The sequence below is a fragment of the Melopsittacus undulatus genome, chromosome 9 (assembly GCF_012275295.1).
Source record: "Melopsittacus undulatus isolate bMelUnd1 chromosome 9, bMelUnd1.mat.Z, whole genome shotgun sequence".
Classification (NCBI taxonomy): domain Eukaryota; kingdom Metazoa; phylum Chordata; class Aves; order Psittaciformes; family Psittaculidae; genus Melopsittacus; species Melopsittacus undulatus.
In genome coordinates, this window is record NC_047535.1 from 765,560 (window position 1) to 786,999 (window position 21,440).

General features: G+C 46.0%; 1 protein-coding gene across 2 annotated transcripts; it reads left to right on the forward strand.

The window, feature by feature from the left end:
• Window positions 1–116: 116 nt before the first annotated feature.
• MORF4L1 (mortality factor 4 like 1) lies at window positions 117–20,961 on the forward strand. 2 transcript variants are annotated; one of them, XM_034066126.1, is made up of 13 exons: window positions 117–245; window positions 3,243–3,289; window positions 4,624–4,691; window positions 6,964–7,050; window positions 7,634–7,714; window positions 10,221–10,283; window positions 15,309–15,334; window positions 15,894–15,982; window positions 16,243–16,344; window positions 17,159–17,247; window positions 18,004–18,176; window positions 18,521–18,605; window positions 20,318–20,961. In XM_034066126.1, exons 1-13 carry the CDS (start codon window positions 206–208, stop codon window positions 20,400–20,402), a joined length of 1,035 nt encoding a protein of 344 aa, XP_033922017.1. In that variant the 5' UTR covers window positions 117–205; the 3' UTR covers window positions 20,403–20,961. The 2 variants fall into 2 exon arrangements, with proteins under 2 accessions (XP_033922017.1, XP_033922018.1); XM_034066127.1 differs by lacking the exon at window positions 10,221–10,283.
• The last annotated feature ends 479 nt before the right edge of the window (window positions 20,962–21,440 follow it).

A 21,440-nucleotide genomic window follows, 5' to 3' on the forward strand; every position in this document is an offset into this window, starting at 1 on the left:
GGACCGTCCCCCTCCGCACTGCGGCGGTGGGACCGGTGGGACCGGTGCTCGCCGCCGCAGCCTCCAAGCCCCATCATGCCGCGGGGGAGCACTGCGGCTGCGCGGAGCGAGGCGGTGGGGGGGGCCGGGACCGGCCGCGCCGAGCGCGGCGGAGGTGGTAAGGCCCCCGCGGGGAGGGGGCGGGAGGAGGCAGAGTCACTTATAAATGGCGCCCAAGCAGGACCCCAAGCCCAAATTCCAGGAGGGTGAGTATGGGGGGAGCCGAGGTGTGGGGATGGAGGCCTGAGGGGGGGTGCGGGATGGCGGCCGGGGGCGGGCCGCTGTGGGGTCCGGGGCCGCTGTGGGGTCCGGGGCCGCTGTGGGGTCCGGGGCCGCTGTGGGGTCCGGAGCCATTGTGGGGTCTGGGTCCGCTGTGAGGGGGAGTCGAGGTGAGGGGAAGGAGGCCTGAGGGGCGGTGCGGGCCGGGCCGCTGTGGGGTCCGGCTCCGCTGTGAGGGGTGCCGAGGTGCGGGCAAGGAGGCCTGAGGGGCGGTGCGGGTCCGTTGTGGGGTCTGGGGCCGCTGTGGGTCCCGCTCCGCTTCTCCAGCCCCCGCTGTTAATGCCGGCTGTCCGCCGGTGCTGCCGGTCCTGGCCGGGTGCGCCCAGAGGAAACAAAGGGAACCGGGTGACCCCGCCGGGGCTCGGCCTGCGGGGCCGTTGTACCGGGGGAGGCTCCGCGCAGGCCGCTGGCTCCGTCCGGAGCCGGTGCCGGTGCCGGCCGGGCAGGAAGCGGCGCTGCCCTCGGGCCTTCCCTCGGTGCCGGTGCCGAGCTCCGGTTCGCGGTGCCCGCGGCCTCAGCCGGGCCCGGTTCGCAGGCAGGGTCTGGGGTTGGATCTCACTGCGCGGCCCTGACAGCGAGAGAATGCGTGGGGAAGAAGCGGATTTCTGCGGTCTTTGTCTGCCTTCGGTGCCTCTGCCCGGCCGAGGAGAGGTGGGGCCTTCCTATCCCTGTTATTCTAAACAGGCATCGTTTTCCTGCAGCCGTAGACATTCATTGGGGTTAAAACGGGTGAAATCTCCCAAATCTGACAGGTTTTTTATTGATTATCAAACGTGGTTATTGCTTACCCTGCCTTGCAAGAGAGCTCAGCGAGGGATCCTCATGCAGGATTCATGGGAGCAGCGTTTGGACTGCAGGTTATGGTGGAATCCATATTTGCAACAAAGCACCAGATTATTGCAAATTTTTAGGCTTGGAATGATGCTTTTTAGGAGATTTATTTTGCAAACATTGTGGTTTTTAGGTAATCATTGTAATTAATAGCACTACCTTTAAAAGGAAATGATAGAGAAGGTTAAATAGAAACCAACACCCTCCTTTCTCCTCTGCCTGTCTCTCACTCCGGTTTCCATGCAGGGCTTCCCACACGGCTGTGATTTGTCTTTGAAAGCACAGTCTGCAGCAGCAGCACTGGAAGTTGGCCACGCTGGGCAGCTGGAACAACACCATCCTTGTGTGTGCTTCGTGGCTGCTGGCACTGGGATGTGTTCGGTCCGGCATCAGCATTCCGTGCCATGCACTAATGCCAATGGAATTGTTAACCTGCAGAAATAATCAGGATTCTAATGTATGATTCACATTATAATAATGAATGTGCAATTAAGTGAGCTGCAGAAATGAAACCTGAGTAAAAATCCAGGCTGAAATTGTGTCCACAGCTGTAGCAATGTGAGCAATCTGGATTTAGTACAGAAGGGAATGTTTTAAGCGGTTTTCCACACTGTAAATGTGTTTGTGATCTCAAATGCAACATTAAAAGGGAGACAAGTGTTGTGGATAAATCTTCCTGCAGGCCTGAAAGTGAAATGTTTTATTGTGCATTGGTTGCAACATGACCAATGGAAATGATTTTAATTGCAGATTTTGTAGCTAAATGCACACCAAGGAGCAGACTTCGAAGTTGTCCCTGTTGGCTCTTTTTCACAAAGCAAAGGGTGAGGAGGGGACTGGATTTGTTGTGCAAACCTGTAAGAGCCAGGAAAACCCAACTGTCAAGCTGGAGGTACAAGTACCCCTTGAAATGAAGGGACTGATGGTTTTATGTAGGCATGAGAAGGGAGATCAGCATTGGTGCGGCTGGGCTGGGAGCTGTAGGTTCTTGAGGTGCTCTGCATCTTGATAGCAACTTCTTTCTTTTATTAAAGCAAGTAGAAGAATCTCAGATGTCAGATTTAATTCTGAGTTGCTTAAGGCAGTTTTTGCCATCTTCTGATGAGAATTCAGTGCTTTCTGGTCTGTTCTGAAGGTGGTAGTTAGCCTGACAACAGTGGGAAGGCTTCATTGGTAAAGGGCATTCAATTTCTGTTTGCAGAGTGAGTGTCTCTCAGTGGGGGGTAGTTTTAAACCTATAGCCCAAGAGCTGATCCTTCCTCTATCCTTGTCATTCCTGAGCTTCCCACAAGGAAGAGGGCATGCAGGGTTCTGTCCCTGCTTAGATGGACTCTTCTGAATGCTGCCTTCCTGATGAGTACCTGCATGTGTGTTCTGCTCATGGTGACTGCCACGGCTCTTCTGTCCACAATGTCCCGGGCAGTGTATTATGCAGCCTGTCTCTCTGAAAATGAGGCACTGCAGCTTTCCAGAAGGAAACATCTGTACTCAGATATCCTGTGTTAAGTACATTCAAATTCCCACAATGTAACCACACAATAAGACCTCGCCATTAAGGAGAAAAGAAAACAGACTGAAGAACAATCTCTTCCCACTTAAAAACCCCAAAGTGAACATTTTTTCCTTGCTGTTGCACAAACCTGGCATTCTGTCCCAGGAGTCGGATGGAGGAACAATGTTGGGGTCTCCCTTCCTGACGTGCTGAGCTACAAATACCAGGTGGTGAACTTCCTGCAGGAAAAGGAGTACCAAGGACGCTTCATAGAATCATATAATGGCTTGGGTTGGGAGTTCCAACCCCTGCCATGGGCACGGACCCCTTCCACTGGAGCAGCTGCTCCAAGCCCCTGTGTCCAACCTGGCCTTGAGCACTGCCAGGGATGGGGCAGCCACAGCTTCTCTGGGCACCCTGTGTCAGGTCTTCACCAGAGCTCTGACCCTCTCTTGCATGAGAGTGAGTCAGCTTCTCAGATGGATACCTGCCTTAGACTGTCCAGGCTGATGCTGGATTCACCCTGTGTTGTACTTGATGTGTTGTACAGAAATGGCACCTTGGTGGTGGTCTAAGATGTCTGTCTGCAACTTTCTTTCAGGTGAACGGGTGCTTTGTTTTCATGGACCTCTCCTTTATGAAGCAAAGGTATGTGTGCTCACTTGCTGCTGCAGGTGGTTCTCACTGCTCAACAAGAGAATAAGGAATATCCCACTAGATTAGATTAAGGACTGAAACTAAAATGAATGAAAACCTGGTAATGTAGAAAATAGGTTTTAAATCCTGGAGCTCTGTGTTATTTCAGAAAACCCAGTGCTACTATGCAGTTATTCTAGTGAACTACTAAAAGCTGGGCTTATGTGCTGAACATCTTCTGAAGCTGTGTTCCCAGAACACTGGAAAGCATTTGTGCTCATAGGATGTGATGCTGATGCTAATGCATGAGCTAGTAAGCTGCAGTTTGAGCTTCCGCAGAGGTGTAGGTGACTGAATACAATCAGTGGGCTTCACATGGGACCACAGTGCAGAAGATAAGCCAGCTGTGTCCTGGGCTGCATCAGAAGAACAGAGACCAGCAGGTCAGAGGAGGTGATTGTGTCCCTTTGCTCTCTGAGACCCCACTTGCACCATTGTGTGCAGTTCTGGTATCCTTAACATGAGGACATGGAGCTGTTGGAGCAAGTCCAGAGGAGACCACGAGGATGATCAGGTGCTGGAGCACCTCCTGTATGGAGACAGGGTGAGAAAGTTGTGGCTGTTCAAATTAGGACAAGGGGCAATGGCTTCAGACTTAAACAGGGAAGACTTAGGTTAGATACAGGGAAGAAATCCTTTACTGTGGTTGGAATAGGCTGCTCAAGGAAGTTGTGACTGCTCCGTCCCTGGCAGTGTTCAAGGCCAGGCTGGATGGGGCTTGGAGCTACCTGCTCTAGTGGAAGGTGTCCCTGCCTGTGGCAGGGGGTTGGAGCTGAATGATCTCTAAGGTCCTTTCCAGCTCAAACCTTTCTGTGGTTGTGCTGCAGCTCTTTCTACTGAATACAGTGTTACCTCTGTGGCTGTAGAGATCCATATCATTTATTTTGCTTTTGAAGACTCCTCTGCTTCAGCCAGCTTACCTGCCTGTGAGGTAGGGACCTGCATGGGAGCCAGCTCTCTAGTGAATGGCTTTGGGCTAACTGGGGGTAGGGAAGTGGCTTGTTTACTCTTCTGGTCTTCCTCAGGGGTTTCTGATCCTTCTTGTGAATGAAGGTGTTCCTTTGGATAGCTGAGCAGTTGCTCATGTCCCCACCCAGCCCTTCCATATTTGTACCCAGGCAGTAACCTGTGGTAGAGAACTTACTTTTGGCTGTGACATAGCTGCTGGTATCAGTCACTTGGTGTGGAAATCTCTGCATGCTTGAACTCTGGAAGCTGAAAAAGCAAAACTCGTTGAGATCTCTCTGTTCTCTTTGGTACTGACTGAACTTTCTTCTCTGTTCCAGTGTGTAAAGGTTGCTATAAAGGACAAGCAAGTGAAATACTTTATCCATTACAGTGGTTGGAATAAAAAGTAAGTATTGCATAAAATGAAAGCAGTATTTAATTTCCTTTGTGGGAAAATGAAGCTTTGTGAGTTGGAACACAAGCTTGATGGATGAACCCTGCTGTGTCCCTGCTGTTAGGAGTTTGTTTCTGAAATAGACCTAGATGGTTTTACACATCAGCCAGTGATTTATAGCAACACAAAGAAAGCATTGTCTAACTAACTATTTCCTCCAGAGCTTTGCTTGTAGAGACAGACCAGCTCAGGGCATCAGGAGAGTGATGGGAATGCTTTAGTATAGCAGTCTGTTTGTTCTAGTTTGAAAATAGGCACTGTAATTCCCCCTGGCAGAAATAGCTGGTGCAGAAACTTCCCTGTTCTGTGTTGTAGGAGAGACAACCCCTACTGAGGTGGAGCAAAACTCCCTGCTCAGACACACAGGGTACTTCACTTTTACACCACTCTGGCAGCAAAGCTTTGGAGGAACATGCCTTACAGAAGGCTGTATTCAGAGTGGGGAAGGTTCTCTGGTTTAGCCCTTCACAGGAGCAGGTTTAGCCTGTACTTCAGTTCTTGCCTCTCATGTGAAGTTAAAGATACTTTCCCCCTCTGCAAAATGGTAGGATTCTAGGTGAGAGATTGCTGCACAAATGTGTCTCCATGAAATAAATGTTGAGCCCACACTAAAGGTGAACACTTTCATGAGCTTGTTTCCTTTATGTACTTGTGGGGTTTTTTCTTTCATTTAAATTCTGTTCTGCCATGAGGTTTTGAATTTGGGCAAAAAGAAGTTGTTTTTCTTAGTAATGAAAAGCTTCAGCTCTTCAGACTGTACAAATCTTTCAGAGAGCACCTTCCTCTTTGGGTTTGTTTCATTTCAGTGCTGCAGATTCCAGTCAGGACTCTCAGTCCCTGGTGTCTCCATCTCACTGACATGAGGAAAAGCTGAACTTCATGTTTTAGTGTGTAACTTGTTCACATGCACCCACACAGCTTGCCAGCAGATGAATGTTTTACTGTAAACACCTACAGTTCCAGGAAGTGTAGTTGGTTCTGGAGGCTGCTGTCTGTCAGTGAGGCAGCATAAATGGGATCCTTCCTCCCCCGTTTCTCACTGATGGAGGGTGCTGTAAGTGATGCTGTGACTCCTGCTTTCCTTGCTCGCACTATTGGAGTTTATTTGCCTTCAAGCTTCCAATTAACTGCATTAAAAGTGGCATTGCTGCAAGATCAGGCAGCTGGGGCAGTGTGAATCCTTACCTTTGGTTCCTGTAATTATGGTCCTTTGTTACTTGTTAATTGCTTGACTTAATAATTCTTTTTGCAATATCAACAGTTAGGATCCCAAAGAGTTTCTTCATCGTACAGATAATGTGCTGCAGTTATCTAGCACTTCTTTTGAAGGTCCCATGCAGCTGTACAGGCAGGAGTAAGATAAGTGGTTTAAATATCTAACTAGAGCACTACCCTAAGGACAGGGGTACAACTGGATGGGGTGTTCTCTGTAACTCTTGGATGCTAAGCTTGTCTTGCCTTAATGTTTCTGGAGACCTTGTACTCCTGTAGTAGTATTGGTTTTCCCACCTTGATATTCCAAGGCTGAGAGTTGTTGCCATGAAATGAAAATGACACAGAACTTTCTACATGTAAGCTTTGGTTTGCATCCTTTAGAACACCTTGGCCAGTTTTAATGTGTTCTATTTGAAATAAGTTGTCAGATTGCTTAGATGATCCACTCTTTGTCAAGTGGAATTCTTGCTCCTAATGGCAATTTCCCCAACACCTGTTCTCTTAAATCGTTCACTTCAGATTCTTCAAATATTCATGTCATCTTGGTTTCCTTCACAGACAGAAATCAGAACTCTTCTTCTTACAGTAAGATATTATTGCTGAATTTGTTAACCTATACAATGTTGGAATAGCTAAGGGAAACTTGCTTTGTAATATAGTTATGGCCACAGGTGTCCCATCATTTAGTAAATGTAGGTTATTTTTTCTTTTCTTTCCTGAGATGCTTCCTTTAAATGAAAGCCATTTCCCTCCCTCCTGAATTGCCCATCCTTCAAGTTTGGGAACCTTTGGAAATGACCAAGGGTCACACTTCCCTAGAAAACGTTACAGCTTCAGTCAGTGGGGAATGCGTTTGGTAACTTACACTTCCAGTTGTGCCAGTCCACGACCTGACACAAAAGCAGAGTTCAGCCTCCAGTTCTGTGAAGCTTTTACTTGATTGTTGCGTGTAGAATGCAATTGTGTCATGGTTTTGAATGATGGTTTGATTTCTGGATTCTTATTTCAGCTGGGATGAATGGGTTCCAGAAAGCAGAGTGCTCAAATACGTGGATACCAATCTGCAGAAACAAAAAGAACTTCAAAAGGCCAATCAGTGAGTATGTTTTTAGAAGTCCTTGGCAGTAAGTAGGGGTTTTTATAGAGCTTTATGAGCTAGATTTATGGCTGACTGGGTTTAAACCACGACAAGCTTCCATCCAACAAGTGTATATCAAGGGAAGCTAGTGAGTTTAGAAATGAAACAAAACACTTTCAAGAGGTGTTCCTATGTTCATCTACTATTGAGGTGGTTTGGCTCACAGAGGTGCTCTGATCAGCTTCAGGACACCTATAAATACTTTGATTTTTATGAATGCTAATCTTATGTTCCTGTAATAGAAATGCTTTAATTGAGAGCTTAGGTGATGTTTTACAGCAGCATTGTGCTGCTTCCACATGATTCAGAATGAGGATGGTGGGAGTGGGAGGAAATGGCTTTTCACACTGCCAACTATTGTATGAAGAAGCCTAAATCTTTCTGATAATGAGCTGAATTTGTTCCTGCTCATGACACACTGTTCCACAAACCCATTTACTACACATTCTCTACATGTTTTGCATAACCTGTTTCCTTGGAGGGGAGAGGAAAAGCTTCTCTTCCTGTTAAAGTTTGATTTATGGATGAATTCTTTTTCAAGGGAACAATATGCAGAGGGGAAGATGAGAGGTGCTGCTCCGGGGAAGAAGACTTCTGGGCTGCAGCAGAAAAATGTTGAAGTGTAAGAAGCTTTTGTTTTATAAACCCCCCCAAAGCCAAACCTCCTCCAAACTTTCACCTGCCAGTTTTACTATTGACCTTTAAAGAGGGTATTTTTAGAATGGTTCTGCAGGCTGAACTACATTGCTTCAGACACAACCCATACAAAAGCCGTGTCTCACTTTTGTGATATCAAAAGGCCTTTGTTGAATTACCTTATGAAAACTGCTTAGGTTGTGCACTGTTCAATGCTGAATGAAGGGACTGAGTAGACACTAACACTGCTTTTTGCACTCTGTTCCTCTCAAGTTAGCGAACTGGCACTCAAACTGGTGAGTCCTCATAAGACTTGTGTATCTCAGTGAAATCACTCTCTATAGAGAACACTGCAGTTCTTCCAGGCTGCGCAAGCTGTTTGGGATAAAACCCTTAATGCCTTGCCTTCTTTCTGTACAGTTGTTCAAACTGCATTGCAAGAGTCTTTGTTTTGCTGTTTTTGACAAAACTAAACCCATGTGCTATTAAAAATGGTTTGGAATCTTAAGAGACCAGAAGCAAGCTCAGACATTTCTTAGAACAAGGAATCTCAGGATGTAACTGTCAGATTTCTTTCATTCCATCCTTTTTGGTTTTCAGAGTAGGCTTCTATGGTGTGATGTGTAGAGTCTCATACAATCAGTACAGCTCTACTGTACTCGTGTGTCATGAAACTCTTCTGTTTGGGTAGTACTTCACTTAGTGATGATCGTCGTCATTACTATTGTGATGTTCTAACCTGCTGACTTCATTTATGGTTTTAGTCTTCATGAGGAAGCTGCTGAAATGACATCAGTTCTCATGGAGAGCATTTGACAATAGCCTCAGATTTCATGTCTCATTTATGGGCAGCTTTATGCTCTGAAATGTGCATGGTTGATCTGGTAGTGGGTACACAAACATGTTTTTGCTCTAGATCCTGAATGCAGATTTCACATTGGCATTATTGGCAGCCTGGGCAAGGCTGGAAATTGGCTCTTTGTCCTGGAATGAGGAGTGATGGATCTGGCTATAATGCTGTGTGCATGCTCCCCTGTGGTCTGTCACTGTGGGTGCTGAAGCGCTTTACCACCACCAGTTTGGGTTGCTCCATCAGCACAGACACCTACTGACTACTTTGGCTTCATTTGAGGCTGAAAAAACAAAACAAATGCCTGTTTAGGCAGTTCCTAATGAATGTCATTAAAACCTAATTAAAATAGATCTAAATTATGACTGTTGCTAATTTGGCTGCTTAAGGGGTTGCTGCACCTGAGCTGTCTGCACTTTACTCAGCGGGCGTAGGATTAATTTCATGTGTAACTTTGACACATTAGTGATGACTCAGTTGTAAATGTCTACAGTTTGCATTACAGAGAGCATCCTGATAGTAACTTCAGGACTGGGTTCCCTACGCTGCCAGCTTTAGTCATCTTGGTAGCTCAGACTGATTGCAGTGGGATGAGTTACTCTCTGGCTGAGTAAATGTTAACCTGTGCTTGGAATCAAAGTTGGCTTCATCTCCTCAACCACACCTAATAATGTGGCATCCAAGGGAGACCCACACATCAAAAATGACTTGGACTTAAGCCTCTGCATAACTATAAAGCTTGAAAGCATGTTGCCAGGTCTGTCTTTACTCTCTGGTTGAAACCAGTTGGGGAAAGGGAGTGGCTTTGCTTTTTGCTTGTCATCACTATCCTGAGCTTCCAGCACAGCAAACCAGGCAAGAAGTTAATTCTCTGAAACTTCTGTTTCATGTTGATTGGAAAAGTTAATTCCTTAATGGTGGATTTTCAGAGTTGCAAAGGAGAAGAAGGAAAACTCTTGTCATTAGAACAGAAGTCTGGTGTTGGGAAAGTTATTTCTGACAGGGTCCCATACGCTTGTTGCACTGATCTTGCTCCTAGTCTCTAGCCATTACCAGCATCCAATGTATCCTTCTAAATTAGACCTGTGATTCTTTCCATGAAGTCTCCCTATTTTTCTTCCCTATTTGGAGGCTGAGGGAGAGGAAATACTTTGACTTACCCTAGCATGATGCAGGGTTGAGAAACTGATGTATTATTGACCAAACTACTGGTGCTTATGTCCTGCTACAGCTAAAGGCAAGATGGCTTCTGAGGAATCTCAAAATCCAGTTCCTAAGTGAAACCTGTGGATTGTTCCCTTGTTGTAAATCTAAGGGCATTGTAGATAAAGCACTGATGGTGGGGAGGGGGAGAAACTTGTCCTGCAACTATTCTATTTAGGCCTCAAAATTTACCTTTTGTAGCATTCTTGGAGGATGGAGCAAAAGGGAAGGTAACTTAGAGGTTGAAACCCTCTCTTCAGATAGCCAACTAGTAATGGAAGGGAACTAGCAATCTAAACACAGCTTATCCTCCAGGAATGTTCAGTAGGACTGTAGTATGCTGCTAAAAAGGTAAATTTTTGGATCTTAAATAGATTCTCTTGAAGGGTAAACACGAGGTCTGACATTCTTTCCTTAACTCAACCCCCATTGTGCCTAGATTTTTCAGACGAGATGGAGCGCACACAGTTTGCTGTTTGGAGACCCCTACAATCTCGACGCGGTGAGTTAAGGATGGATTGTCAAACCAGGATTTTCATCCTGAAATCCAGATCTCCTTCCTTTCATAGATATCTTTTAGGGACTCTTAAAGTCCTAAGTTGTAATAATGTAAGCTTTGGTAGCAGTTAATGATAAGTACTGCAGTGGGTTGTTTCGGGGTGGTTTTGTGTTAGTTTTCTAAGCCTGTATGGACTACCAGACTTCAGTTTCTCTGAAATGTCTGCCTTTTCAGTTGGGGTAGGGTACAATATGAGCAGTCAAATGCATTCAGTGTGTCCACTCTTTAAAAAGGGAGGACAGCTGACTTCAGATTTGGAAACTGGGTAGTTTTAGAACATTGTGTTGCTCTGCATGCTCACTGCAGCCTGGTTTGTGCTTCCATGGAAGTCAGTGACAAACAACACAGTCCTCTGGAAGTCTTGGAGTGAGGCTGCTACAGGACAGTGTTAGAACTATGAGGTGTGAACTTGCTCCTTAATGTGCTGTATTTTCATTGTTGGCTGGAGTCTGTTCAGAGGCTTTTGGGGTTTGGAAGCAAGATTGGAACAACCAGAAATATGCAAGAAATGCAGGTTGTGTACCTGTGCTTTTTAAATAATTCTTCCTCTTAGGATAACCAAAAGCTATCATAGAGAAAACTTCTGTATGGTTGTAGCAGGTGGGCGAGAATGAAATACAACCCTACAGCTACTGGCTTATCCAGACTTCCACATGTAGCTCTGCTGAATTCCAGCTTCCAAGAGTTTCTGCTTCCTTTCATGGGCTTACTGTGATTAACTTACAAAAACCAGTACACAGTCAGAGTTAATGGGTGCTTGGCAAGTAAAAAAGGCAACTGAGAGTGTTCTGGAGGGAAGATATGGCACTGAATAACAAAGGTGAGAACAGCATCTGGTTTTAAATGATCTGTCTGCAAGCAGTCTTGTCCAAGATGCTCTCAAAACAGCATCTCTGCTTGGGAGTTACTGTGTTTTCTTGTAACAGAAGTCTTGTTCTTAATCTGAATGTATTTCTCAAAAGCATATGCTCCTGCTGCACGTCTCGTGGCATCCTCTGCTGTCTCTGGCACAGCCAGTAGCTCTCACAAGCTACTTCAAGTCCTCCACATGTCAAGCAGCATATGAACGCTGCCTCCGTGCCAGTTGTCTGGGGCTGTAACAACACAACAGCAGCTCAAGCTGGAGTTTTTCCACACCTCTTCTGCTCTTTAACGGTCACCAGTAACGTGTACTTAGGGATAACCAAGTGAGTCAAGTCTGGAATGGTGCTCTTCCCTATTTACTCTTCTTGCTTCTAGCAGTCTGTAATTAAGGGACTTCAGAGCTGGAGGCTGTAGCCATGTGATGGGTTTAATAACCTTTTGTAGGACTGTGTTAGATTTATCTATTAACTTCTGAACCCTTTGGGCTTCTGGCATCCCATCATCTTGTCACAGCATGTTCTCATTTTAATTCAGTGCTGTGTTGCAGAGGACAGGAAAGAAGATGACTCCTCCTGCCTCTTTAATACCTGCTGCTTCAGGTTTTGGTCTTTGATCTATCTTGAGGAAGATTGATTAGTACTTTGAGCTTTGCCTCTAGTGCGTTTCCCCTCTCTTTCCTGCCCAGTTGTCACCTTGAGAAAGCTCTTGTCTGCCTGGTTACTCCTGGCATAGAAGCTGTTGTATTCTTTGTTCTCTTTACATCTTCCTTGTTTTACTATGTGGCTTCTACAGGTGGGTTCCTGATGAGGCACAGGAGATGTGTGTATGTAATCCTGGCTCTCTTCTGTATCCTTTTGTTACTAGTGTTTAGTTGGATCTTCATAGGAATCCTGCTTCTCACAGCTAAGGTAGTGATCAAGCTGCTTGAGCAATAGCAGCTGATACCGTGCTTTTTTACAGCACACCTTTCACACTTTTAATATACTTTTTATTACCATACACCTTCTATTAGGAGAGGCTTTCTGATTTCGTACAGCTCAGTTTGCTTGATCAGTAAACTGGTGCCTAATCTCCTTTTTCTGGCACTGGTGAACTCAAATGCTATAGACCAGGTGGCAGCTCCCTTCATCCTCTGCTGCTCATACTAAACCAGCTGTTGCAGGGAGGTTCTGACAGTCCTCCAAGTCCCTTTAAAAGGTGAATGGAATTTGGCAGAGTAAAATACTTGTTATTGTCCACAACATGTTTATGTACCTGGTCATGGACCTGTTGTGGAACAAGTAAACCTTCCGAAGTCTTGGGGTTTGTCCCTGCTGTCATTTGTGCTGTATTCTGTTTTCAAAGCTGGGTTTATTTCCTGCGGACAGTTCCCCACACACATCCCAGGAGGCACTGCAGACACTTCAGTTTAGAGCTCTGAGCTTAACACTCACTCCTCTATAGACTCACAGAATGGTTAGGGCTGGAAAGGACCTTCAGGTCATCTGGCTTCCTGAGGTGGTACCCGAGGTTCTGTGACAGATAGTTATTATCTTCCCTCTGATCTGCAGAAGGGTGAAGTGCAGTCTTCTCTATGCTGTCTTCTCTGCTACCTCCTCAGTCTTGCCATTTGATCGTGAACACAGTCCTGGTTTGGATGCTGAGATTGGAATTTCAGTATTATGCTCTTGTGGCATGAGCTGCTTATTTTCCTTCCCTAACCCTGACCCCTTTGATACTTAGCATTTCACTGTTGTGAGCTGTTCTGTGAGCTGTAGCGGTGTGTGGTTTCCACTGCTTCTCTTGTTTCTACACCATTTCAGATGTCAGTAGTTCACTTATTTTTGGCATTCTAATTCAGCCTCACATGTTGATCCCTAACACTTGAATATTCTTGTTAGAGCTGTGTCTTGCCCTGCTGAAGTAAAACCCTTGAGGAGCTCTGGAGTAGCTCTTGCCAGCGCTGATTGCTAGTGCCCTGCTTTGAGGAGGTGACGTCTGGCTGCAGTGGGATGCACCCTTCGCATTTGAACTGTGAGATCCTTAGCTCTTTGCTCCTCTGCTCAGTCTTTTAATTAACACTCTTTCCACAGAAGCTTCCTTGAAACTTCCCAGGCTGCTTTTTAGTTGTCAGTTTGTGGTGAAAAATGCCAGTCAGAGGAGAAACATGGACAAGGAACAGCAGCTGAGCTGGGCTGTGCTTGCTGCACTGAGAAGTCAATGGAAGTTCGATGCTGTTTCTGAGCAGCAGTATCGGGCTTGCTGTTTGAGATGTGGTTGTGAAGGGACACCAAAGGATGTGTTGTAACCTCTCCTAGATATGCCTCATCTTGTGTCACTTCAGGACCTGCATTCCATTTGTTCTTGCAGGAAGGCGTTATCTGCCATCATGAGGAATGTGCGTGGTGCTCTTCAGCTGCATGTCTCAAATAAGAGTCTGCCTGGTGTGATTAATGGGCTCTAGTTATCTGACATGCACTGCTCATGTCGGGCTGCAGCTCTATCAGTGGGGCTGTCTATAGCCTCCAGGATACAGGTGCTGCATCTTTTCCTGCCATGCCTCTGGTGCTGTGCACACAGCAGCCTGCACAGCAGCCTTCACCTCGTGCAGGTGTTATTCCAGGCAGCCTGCTGTACAGGCAGAAGCCTGCCACATGCTGGTGTTTTCACTCTAACCATAGCTCTTTCTGCTTGTTCCCTAACTCAGATTTGTGTTCTAGACTTCGCAGACAGATGGCTGCTTTGACTTGAAGCAGAGGCATATGACTTAAATGTAAGGAATGAGGTGGGAGTGCACAAGCAACTGCCTAGAATGGATTGCGATAGACTTTGTGCTCCAGTAACGTAGATGTGGTTTACTATCTTAATTGCAGTAGTTCTTTAGGTACTTTATATAGCCTGTCTGTTCCAGTTTAAGACAGTGCTTCTAGACTAATGCTTGACATTTTTGTCTTGTGATTTTACTTCTGGAAAGAACTCCCTGTTCCTCCTTGTTTAGGCTTGGCAGAAAAGACTTTCTCTTCAATACACAAGTCCATTATCAGTGCCTTAACTTGGCAATTGTTCCTTCTTCCTGAAGAGAAATGATCTTTATTCTGCCCACAGTTTAAGCCTAATTAATGCTTGTTTGACTTGAAGCTTGTAAAAAGTCTGCCACTTGCTATCTGCAGACCTTCCTAGAAACTCTGCCTACTTCCTGCCCCAGATAAGCCCAGTTCAAAGCCTGGATACAGAAGTCACTTGAGATAGTGGTGAATTTCCAAGGAAATAATCTTGCTCTGGTAAAGAGTTTTATCCATGCAGTCTGCAAGAGGTTTAAGTGGGCTCCTGTTAATAGTGACGAGTAGTAGTCCTCTGAATTATAATGTTCTGGTTAGTGAATATACAAAGTTCAGGTAACAACAAAAATACCTGTTATAGGACAGGTTAATTTGGTCATTGATACTTTTGACCTACCTGAATATCTGCACATTGTGTGCATTGTATTCAGGTGTCCACAAGTTTGTGGAAGTATAGCTTTTAATTGAGAATAAAAGCAAAGGCTGAGGGTAGGCTTTAGAGAGTGGGAAGTGCATGAATTGCAAACAGTAACTGCTGAGAAGAAAATAAGAATTAGGGACAAGGCTATTTAGTGTTGTTCCAAATATTCCTAATGAGTGGCAAGTGTAATTGTGGCCTCCCCTGACTGCTGGTGATGGAATTGTAACCTTCATGCACATAACTCAGAGTTCTATTTAAACTTCCCTCTGCTTTCCCAGCACTTGGCCCTAAGTGATCCCTGAAACATGGAAGGAAGCCACCTACACATCTGGTGTGGTTTGCCAAGAGCACTTGGGAAGTAGGAATCAGGTGTTCCTGGTCTGTCTTCTGGGAGTGTAGGTTTAAGTTTAGTGATTCCCCAAAACCAGGTGAGTTCCAAGCCTGGTACATGAGAAATCCTGTAGTGTCACAACTGTGATGCAGTCAGAGCTGACATTTTTCATGTGCTTTTATCTGAATACCCTGTAGGCCACTGAGCATTGCTCATTGTTCTGCACTTAGTGGACAGCTTCTTTGGCTTTATTCTTTTGATTCCTTTAAGTACCATTATCTTTATATTTTCAATAATTTGTGTTCTTCTTGCAGGAAAACAAAAAAGAACAAACAGAAAAGTAAGTATGGCTTTATTTTGTATGGAAGTGGATATCCTTAGGGAAGGATTCTTGCTTGAGGCAGGTTTAAGGTCTTCTTCCAGCTAAGTTTACTTACTCACACTCTTCCTCACGGCCAGGAGGAGTGCATCCTTTCCTGGTTTGTACACAAACTCCTTGGTCCAGAGCTCTTTCAGGCTGAAAGCAAAGATCAAAAGAGCCATGGATCTGTTGAAATAATTCATAAGTCACATTTATGTTTTCTTACTGAGGTGGAGATGTGAAACATGTGCACAGCTGAGCTGCTGGCTCCAAAAACTCTTCCCAAGAGCACTGCAGATACTGACATTGGTTTGGTGTTGGTGCAGAAACCTCCATCTTCAGATAAGTGTGAAGACAGCAATTTAAACTGCCACAAATGAGTGGCACTGCCAGAACACAGCCAATACTTAAAACAAGTGAAGATGTGACCTGAGAGAAATCTGAGTCTTACTTTTAAATCCTTCCTCTAAATCTTTACTGGTGTTCCTTACTGATTTGCCTGGTTCCTTCAGCAGTGTCATCTCTGTGTTCTGTACAGCTCCAGGGATTGGAGAGGGGAGCAGTACCAGTGAGACTCCTCAGCCTCCGAGGAAGAAGAGGGCTCGAGTAGATCCAACGGTTGAAAGTGTATGTATCCCTTGTTCTCACATTGTAGCAGGAAGGTTGCTTTGCTCAGAAAGACAACAGTATTACATCCTGCAGTGTGGAGTGCTACAACTTGCAGGACTAAGGTTCCCAAGTGGCCTTGAAAAACCTAAGCAATTACCTTGTTCCCTATGGAGCCTGCAGGAATTCCACAATGTTTCAGTTGTGAGAACAAGGAATAGAGGTGACTCTAAGCTTGGGCAGATATCTGACCGTGATGTGTCTGGCTTCACTGTTTTCAGGAGGAGACATTTATGAACAGAGTTGAAGTGAAGGTGAAAATCCCAGAGGAGCTGAAGCCGTGGCTGGTGGATGACTGGGACCTGATCACCAGGCAGAAGCAGGTAATGTGGCAGAAGAGCAGAGCTACAGTTTCATCCCCTCTTCAAGTGCAGAGTTTGACAGCAGCCTCATGGCTTTGCTTGGCAGCTCCATGCCAGCTGGGTTTTAACCAAAGGTCACCTGTGAGTAGGACTGTGGCCCCACAGAGTTGCATGTGAAATAGGCTTGGTCTAATCAAGCTCAAGATGGAAAGGCAAATCATTTTAACTGCTTATTTAAGCTTTAATTGTGTTCTGTCTATGCATGCTTGGCCACTGGAATGTTGTGAGCAGCTTACTGAGCTGGTGGAGGATTGGGCTGTAGGAACATCACGTGTGGTGCCTGTTTTGCTTCAGCTCCTTTCTGCCTTGTTTACCTGTCACTCCCTGCCAAGTTCTCCAAGTACCTTGAGTTGTTCCACAGCTCTTGACAGCAAGTTGTCACTTAGCAAAGTGAGTCAGCTTCTGCCAGGCTGGATCTATATACAGCTTCCTGAGAGAGTAAATTAAACTTTGCTTTCTGTTTTCAGAGTATAAAACACTTTCATGACCATAAAATGTATTAATCATTACTTGTGAAACCACTACTAAAATTGGCAAGAAGCATAGAAAACAATACTGGTTTTCATTGCTGGCTAGACTGCAATGACATGCTCTAACTTACTGCTGCTCCCAGGTGCTGCTTCCATTCTTGCCATGCCAGATACACGAAAACTGGATTCAAGTCCTGTGTAGATAAGCAAGTTCATCCTTGTGTGCATTGGCTTAAATTTAGCTTGCAGATACAAATATCTGCATACATTAGACCATTGCTTGTTCTGTTTTCCTTCCTTTGTAGCTCTTCTATCTTCCTGCCAAGAAGAATGTGGACTCCATTTTAGAGGATTATGCAAACTACAAGAAATCGCGAGGAAACACTGATAACAAGTAAGCAGTGGCCAGCTCAGACCTTAAATGCTTGTTCTGCTGCTGTGGTTGGGCTTGTACTTCATGGAAAACACATCCCAGCCCCAAGTCCAGCCTCTCCATCACCTTGGTTTTGGAATATGGAGTGTAGAAAGCTGTGAGGAGGCAGTTCAGGAATGTATTCTGCTTTCTGGGTATTATTTCTCCTTCCCCCACTTTCCCGAAGGCCTTTCCTAAAGGAAGCTGATACAAGGCAGTGAGTAGTTCTCCACCCATTCATTTGAGCTCTGTCTTCCCATGATGGGTGAGCACAGGCTCAGCAGCAATCACTGTGTACAGGCTGGACAGACTCCTCTGCAGAGCTACCAAGCAGATGACAACGTGTTTCTGTATGAGTGGACTCTCATGGAGATAGAGGGGTGGGGGACAGGGAGGTAGCCAATGACTCTTAACACAATCAGCTGGGCAAAGCTAATTACTTTGAGTGACAGCTTTGAAGATCTTGTTTGTAATTATCCAGCAGGCCTGGCAACAAGCAAGGTGCGGTTATTCCTGAAGGAAGCTTTCCTCTTTAAAGGGAGACAAACTAGAAGTGTGAAGCTGTTTTCTTCCATTCAAGAGGAAGCTCATTACTGACTTGTCAGGGTGTTTGAATGTTCTTTCATCCAATTGTCCTAATGTCTGTTGTTTGCAGGGTGGAGTGGGGTTGTACTCCTCAGCCCTGCAGGCACTGCTAATTCTGGTAGGGTTCCTTGCAGTGTTTTCTCTCTTGCCCAGGGAGTATGCTGTCAATGAAGTCGTGGCTGGAATTAAGGAGTACTTCAATGTCATGCTGGGAACTCAGCTCCTCTACAAGTTTGAGAGGCCCCAGTATGCTGAAATCCTGGCAGATCACCCAGATGCTCCCATGTCTCAAGTGTATGGGGCCCCTCACCTCCTGAGGTTATTTGGTGAGTAGCACCTCCGGGGACTGAAGAGCAGCAGCCACAAGTATCCAGACACTGCCTTTTGCCATTGGGAGTCTCAGTGGGTGTGAGCTGCGGACATTTAACAGGTCACCCTGAAACCTCTGGTTTCATTCTTTCCTTGCTCCATGGACCTAAAATGTCCGGAGCCATTCGGGGCTTTGGAATGGAAATGGATTTCCAGCTGTCTTGTTATTTTGAATGAGCTTGTATAGGTTGGAATAGATTCCTGGGCTGCTTTTATATGCAAACTGTGAGGTTGTAGCCTGTGCTGAACTCCTTGTGAAGCTGTTGTTCACGACTAACAAGTGTTACTTCTTTTGACACAGTACGAATTGGTGCTATGCTTGCTTACACTCCTCTGGATGAGAAGAGTCTGGCTTTGCTCTTAAACTATCTGCATGACTTCTTAAAGTAAGTACTTGTACAAGCTTCCAAGAAGAAGGGAGTCGCTCAGCAGGCACAGGCTGTTGGGATGTGCCTGTTTACAATGTATATACCACATACATAATCCTGGGCCTGCCTGTGGGGCCTCCACTTGGGATTTCAGCTCAGCTTTCAAGCTGCTGTATCATGACCTGTTAGGAGTGGGTTTAATTCCCCTGCCGTTACACTGGGGTTAGTGTTACTTCATGTGTGTTTATGTATCTATTAGTCTGCGCTTGTAAACTGTCCCAGCCTGTTACTTGTTTCAAAATCAATGCTTCACTGTGTTTATTTGTAGCTGCTTCACTAAATGTTTACTTGTAGCTGCTGTGGAAAGCAAATGTCAATTACAGCAAACTGTTAAATTACACAGCAGTTACTCAACAGCACTTGGGCAAATGTTAGAAACTGATGATCCTCACTAAGGTTATTTCTGGGGCAGACAGTGCCTGTAGCTTCAGTCCCCTGTGGTGCTGCAGACCTGTTATATTTAGGATGAAAACTCCACCCTAAATGTTAATACAAGATTTAATCTGAAAGGCTTCTAAAACAAATAATCAGGGAGCTGATTTCGGTTGGGTGATGGAGCATTCCCTCACTGCTGTCAGGGTCTGTGGGGTCAATGTGCTGCTCAGTTCACCTGGAGGCGTTTCCTGAATGGGAGATTCTGAACTGGAATTAAACCTGAGTTTAGTGTCTGAGGTGTCACACTGTGTCCCACACATCTGTCCCACGCTGCTGGACCCCCATATGGTGCTTCTGCCATTGATTTACACGTGTATGAGGTGCAGGGCTATAGTACAGCACTGCTGAGCCGTGTGCCAGCTCCTGGCATCAGTGCAGCCTTTTGCTTTTGCTGTCCTGGCAGATCCTGGTCAAATTTACTAAAGCCATAAACTTCCATGTGTGATTATGTCATGCAGAGATGCTCTGTGTTTCCATCCAAGGCTTTAGCTGCCCACTGACAGTGTTTGGCAACACTGACTTGTAAATAAAACAACAATGGACCGGATAAGCCATTGGAAGCTGATACAGAAACTGCTCAGTAAATCAGAGGTGGCTCCGCAGCAGAGGTGGACATGGGCCAGCCCAAGCACAGGGCAGACCTGCCTAGAGGTGGTCCCAGAGTCAGGTGTAATCATTGTCTTTTGGGTCAGTCTCAAGTGCTCAAGAGCTTCACAGAAACATGAAGCCAGTGACCAAAAACCCCTGAGTTACGGAATGGTTTGGGTTGGAAAGGACCTTAAAGATGCATTCAGTGAGCAGGAATGGCCTCTCCTCATGCCTGTCTGCTGCTGCTGCCCCTCGGTTTGCTCTGGCTGCCCTCTGTTCACCCCTTCAGGCCCCCTCTTTGTGCAGACAGGACTTGACGGTGCCCTAGTCCATGTCCCACCCCACTGAGTACAAGCAGTAGTAAATGAACTCTTGGTACAGCAGCTGACTGACCTCAAACATGAGCTGTTTGATGCTGTTGATCATGACCCCTCTGTGCTCACCAGGGCTGTTTGACAGCTTGTTTGGGATTGAGTTTTGGCAGGAGCTGTCACATCTTTGTTTCCAACAGCTGATTCCTTGGTCAAAACCCATTGGGTTTGTACTAGGAAATGATGGTTTGTGGTCTCAGCAGACACCGGACGTGGTGCTGAAGAGCAGAGACTTCAGGTAAGGAGCTCAGTTCAGCTCTTTATTCTTTTCCACAGGTATTTGGCAAAGAATTCCTCTGCCCTCTTCAGTGCCAGTGACTATGAAGTGGCTCCTCCCGAGTACCACAGGAAAGCTGTATAATGCCACAATGCCACCCCAGTTACTGCCACTGCCCACTTCCACATCTCCTCCTTCACCCTCCTCTTGCACAAATTATGTAGGTGTCAAGTGAATAAAGTGTGTGTGTCAATGGAGCTGGCCTGTGCAGGGTCTCAGGACCTGTTGTCCCGAAGCTGGGGGTTAACAGGAGCTCTCTGGTGTTTCTGGCTCGCTGCTGGTGTTTGCCTCCGTGGGATGTACAAAGGATGCGTTGTGAACCTCATTGTGTGAGCTCTGCCGTGCTTGGTCTGTGCCCGTGGGAAGGTTTGTCTCACTAACACAGACCCAGGGGGTTTCACCACCCTCGTGTGAGCCAGTGCTGCTGCTATGGATTCATCTGTCTTCAAACCCCTTTACTTTCTCGGTGTTGGAAGTGAAATGTCTGGTCCATAAACGTGTGCTTTGATTTAGGTAGTTGAAGGACTGTGACTTTTTATATCCTAACAATAGGAAAATGAATTCTCATTGTCGTGTCTTGGGAACGTTGCTCTTTCAAAGAAGCTGTTTTACAAACCTTCAAATAAACTTTTTTAATCTCAAAGCTTGGACAGTTGTGTTTGCATCATTGAGCCCCTGTGGCAGTGACCCAGTGAGTGTGATACATGTACTGGCCGTGGCAAAAGGAGGTGAAGACACGGCCATGAGCAGCCTGAACTGAGGGCCTGCTGCTGGTGGGTGACTGCTGTGGGCAGGTTTGTGTTGCTTTTGGCTTTGACTCTGGTATCAGATGTGTAACCCTCATCTCTCAGTGTTGCAGGCTCCCTGTGAGCTTACACACCTCTTCTGGGGAGGTCACTGATGGCATTAGCTCCAAGTACAGTATGTGCCTCACCCTCGGGTGTACGTCTGTCCTGTCTGCCCTTTGTTTCTCTTGTTTCCCTGGGTATTTCCTAATAGAGCCTGGCGGTGCTGGGGCATCCTGACGTTGGGAACTGGCTCTTCCAGCCCTCTGTGTGTGGGAGCATCACTTGTTCAGGTCTGGCTGCACCTCCTCCTGCCCTTAGGCCTATAGAGAGACTC

Bases quoted from the DNA above. Each gene is read 5' to 3' on its own strand.
- MORF4L1 (XM_034066126.1), top strand. From the start codon at position 206: ATGGCGCCCAAGCAGGACCCCAAGCCCAAATTCCAGGAGG. The intron at 246-3,242 runs GTGAGTATGGGG...ACTTTCTTTCAG, and splicing joins CAAGCCCAAATTCCAGGAGG to GTGAACGGGTGCTTTGTTTT. The intron at 15,335-15,893 runs GTAAGTATGGCT...TGTTCTGTACAG, and splicing joins AAAAAAGAACAAACAGAAAA to CTCCAGGGATTGGAGAGGGG.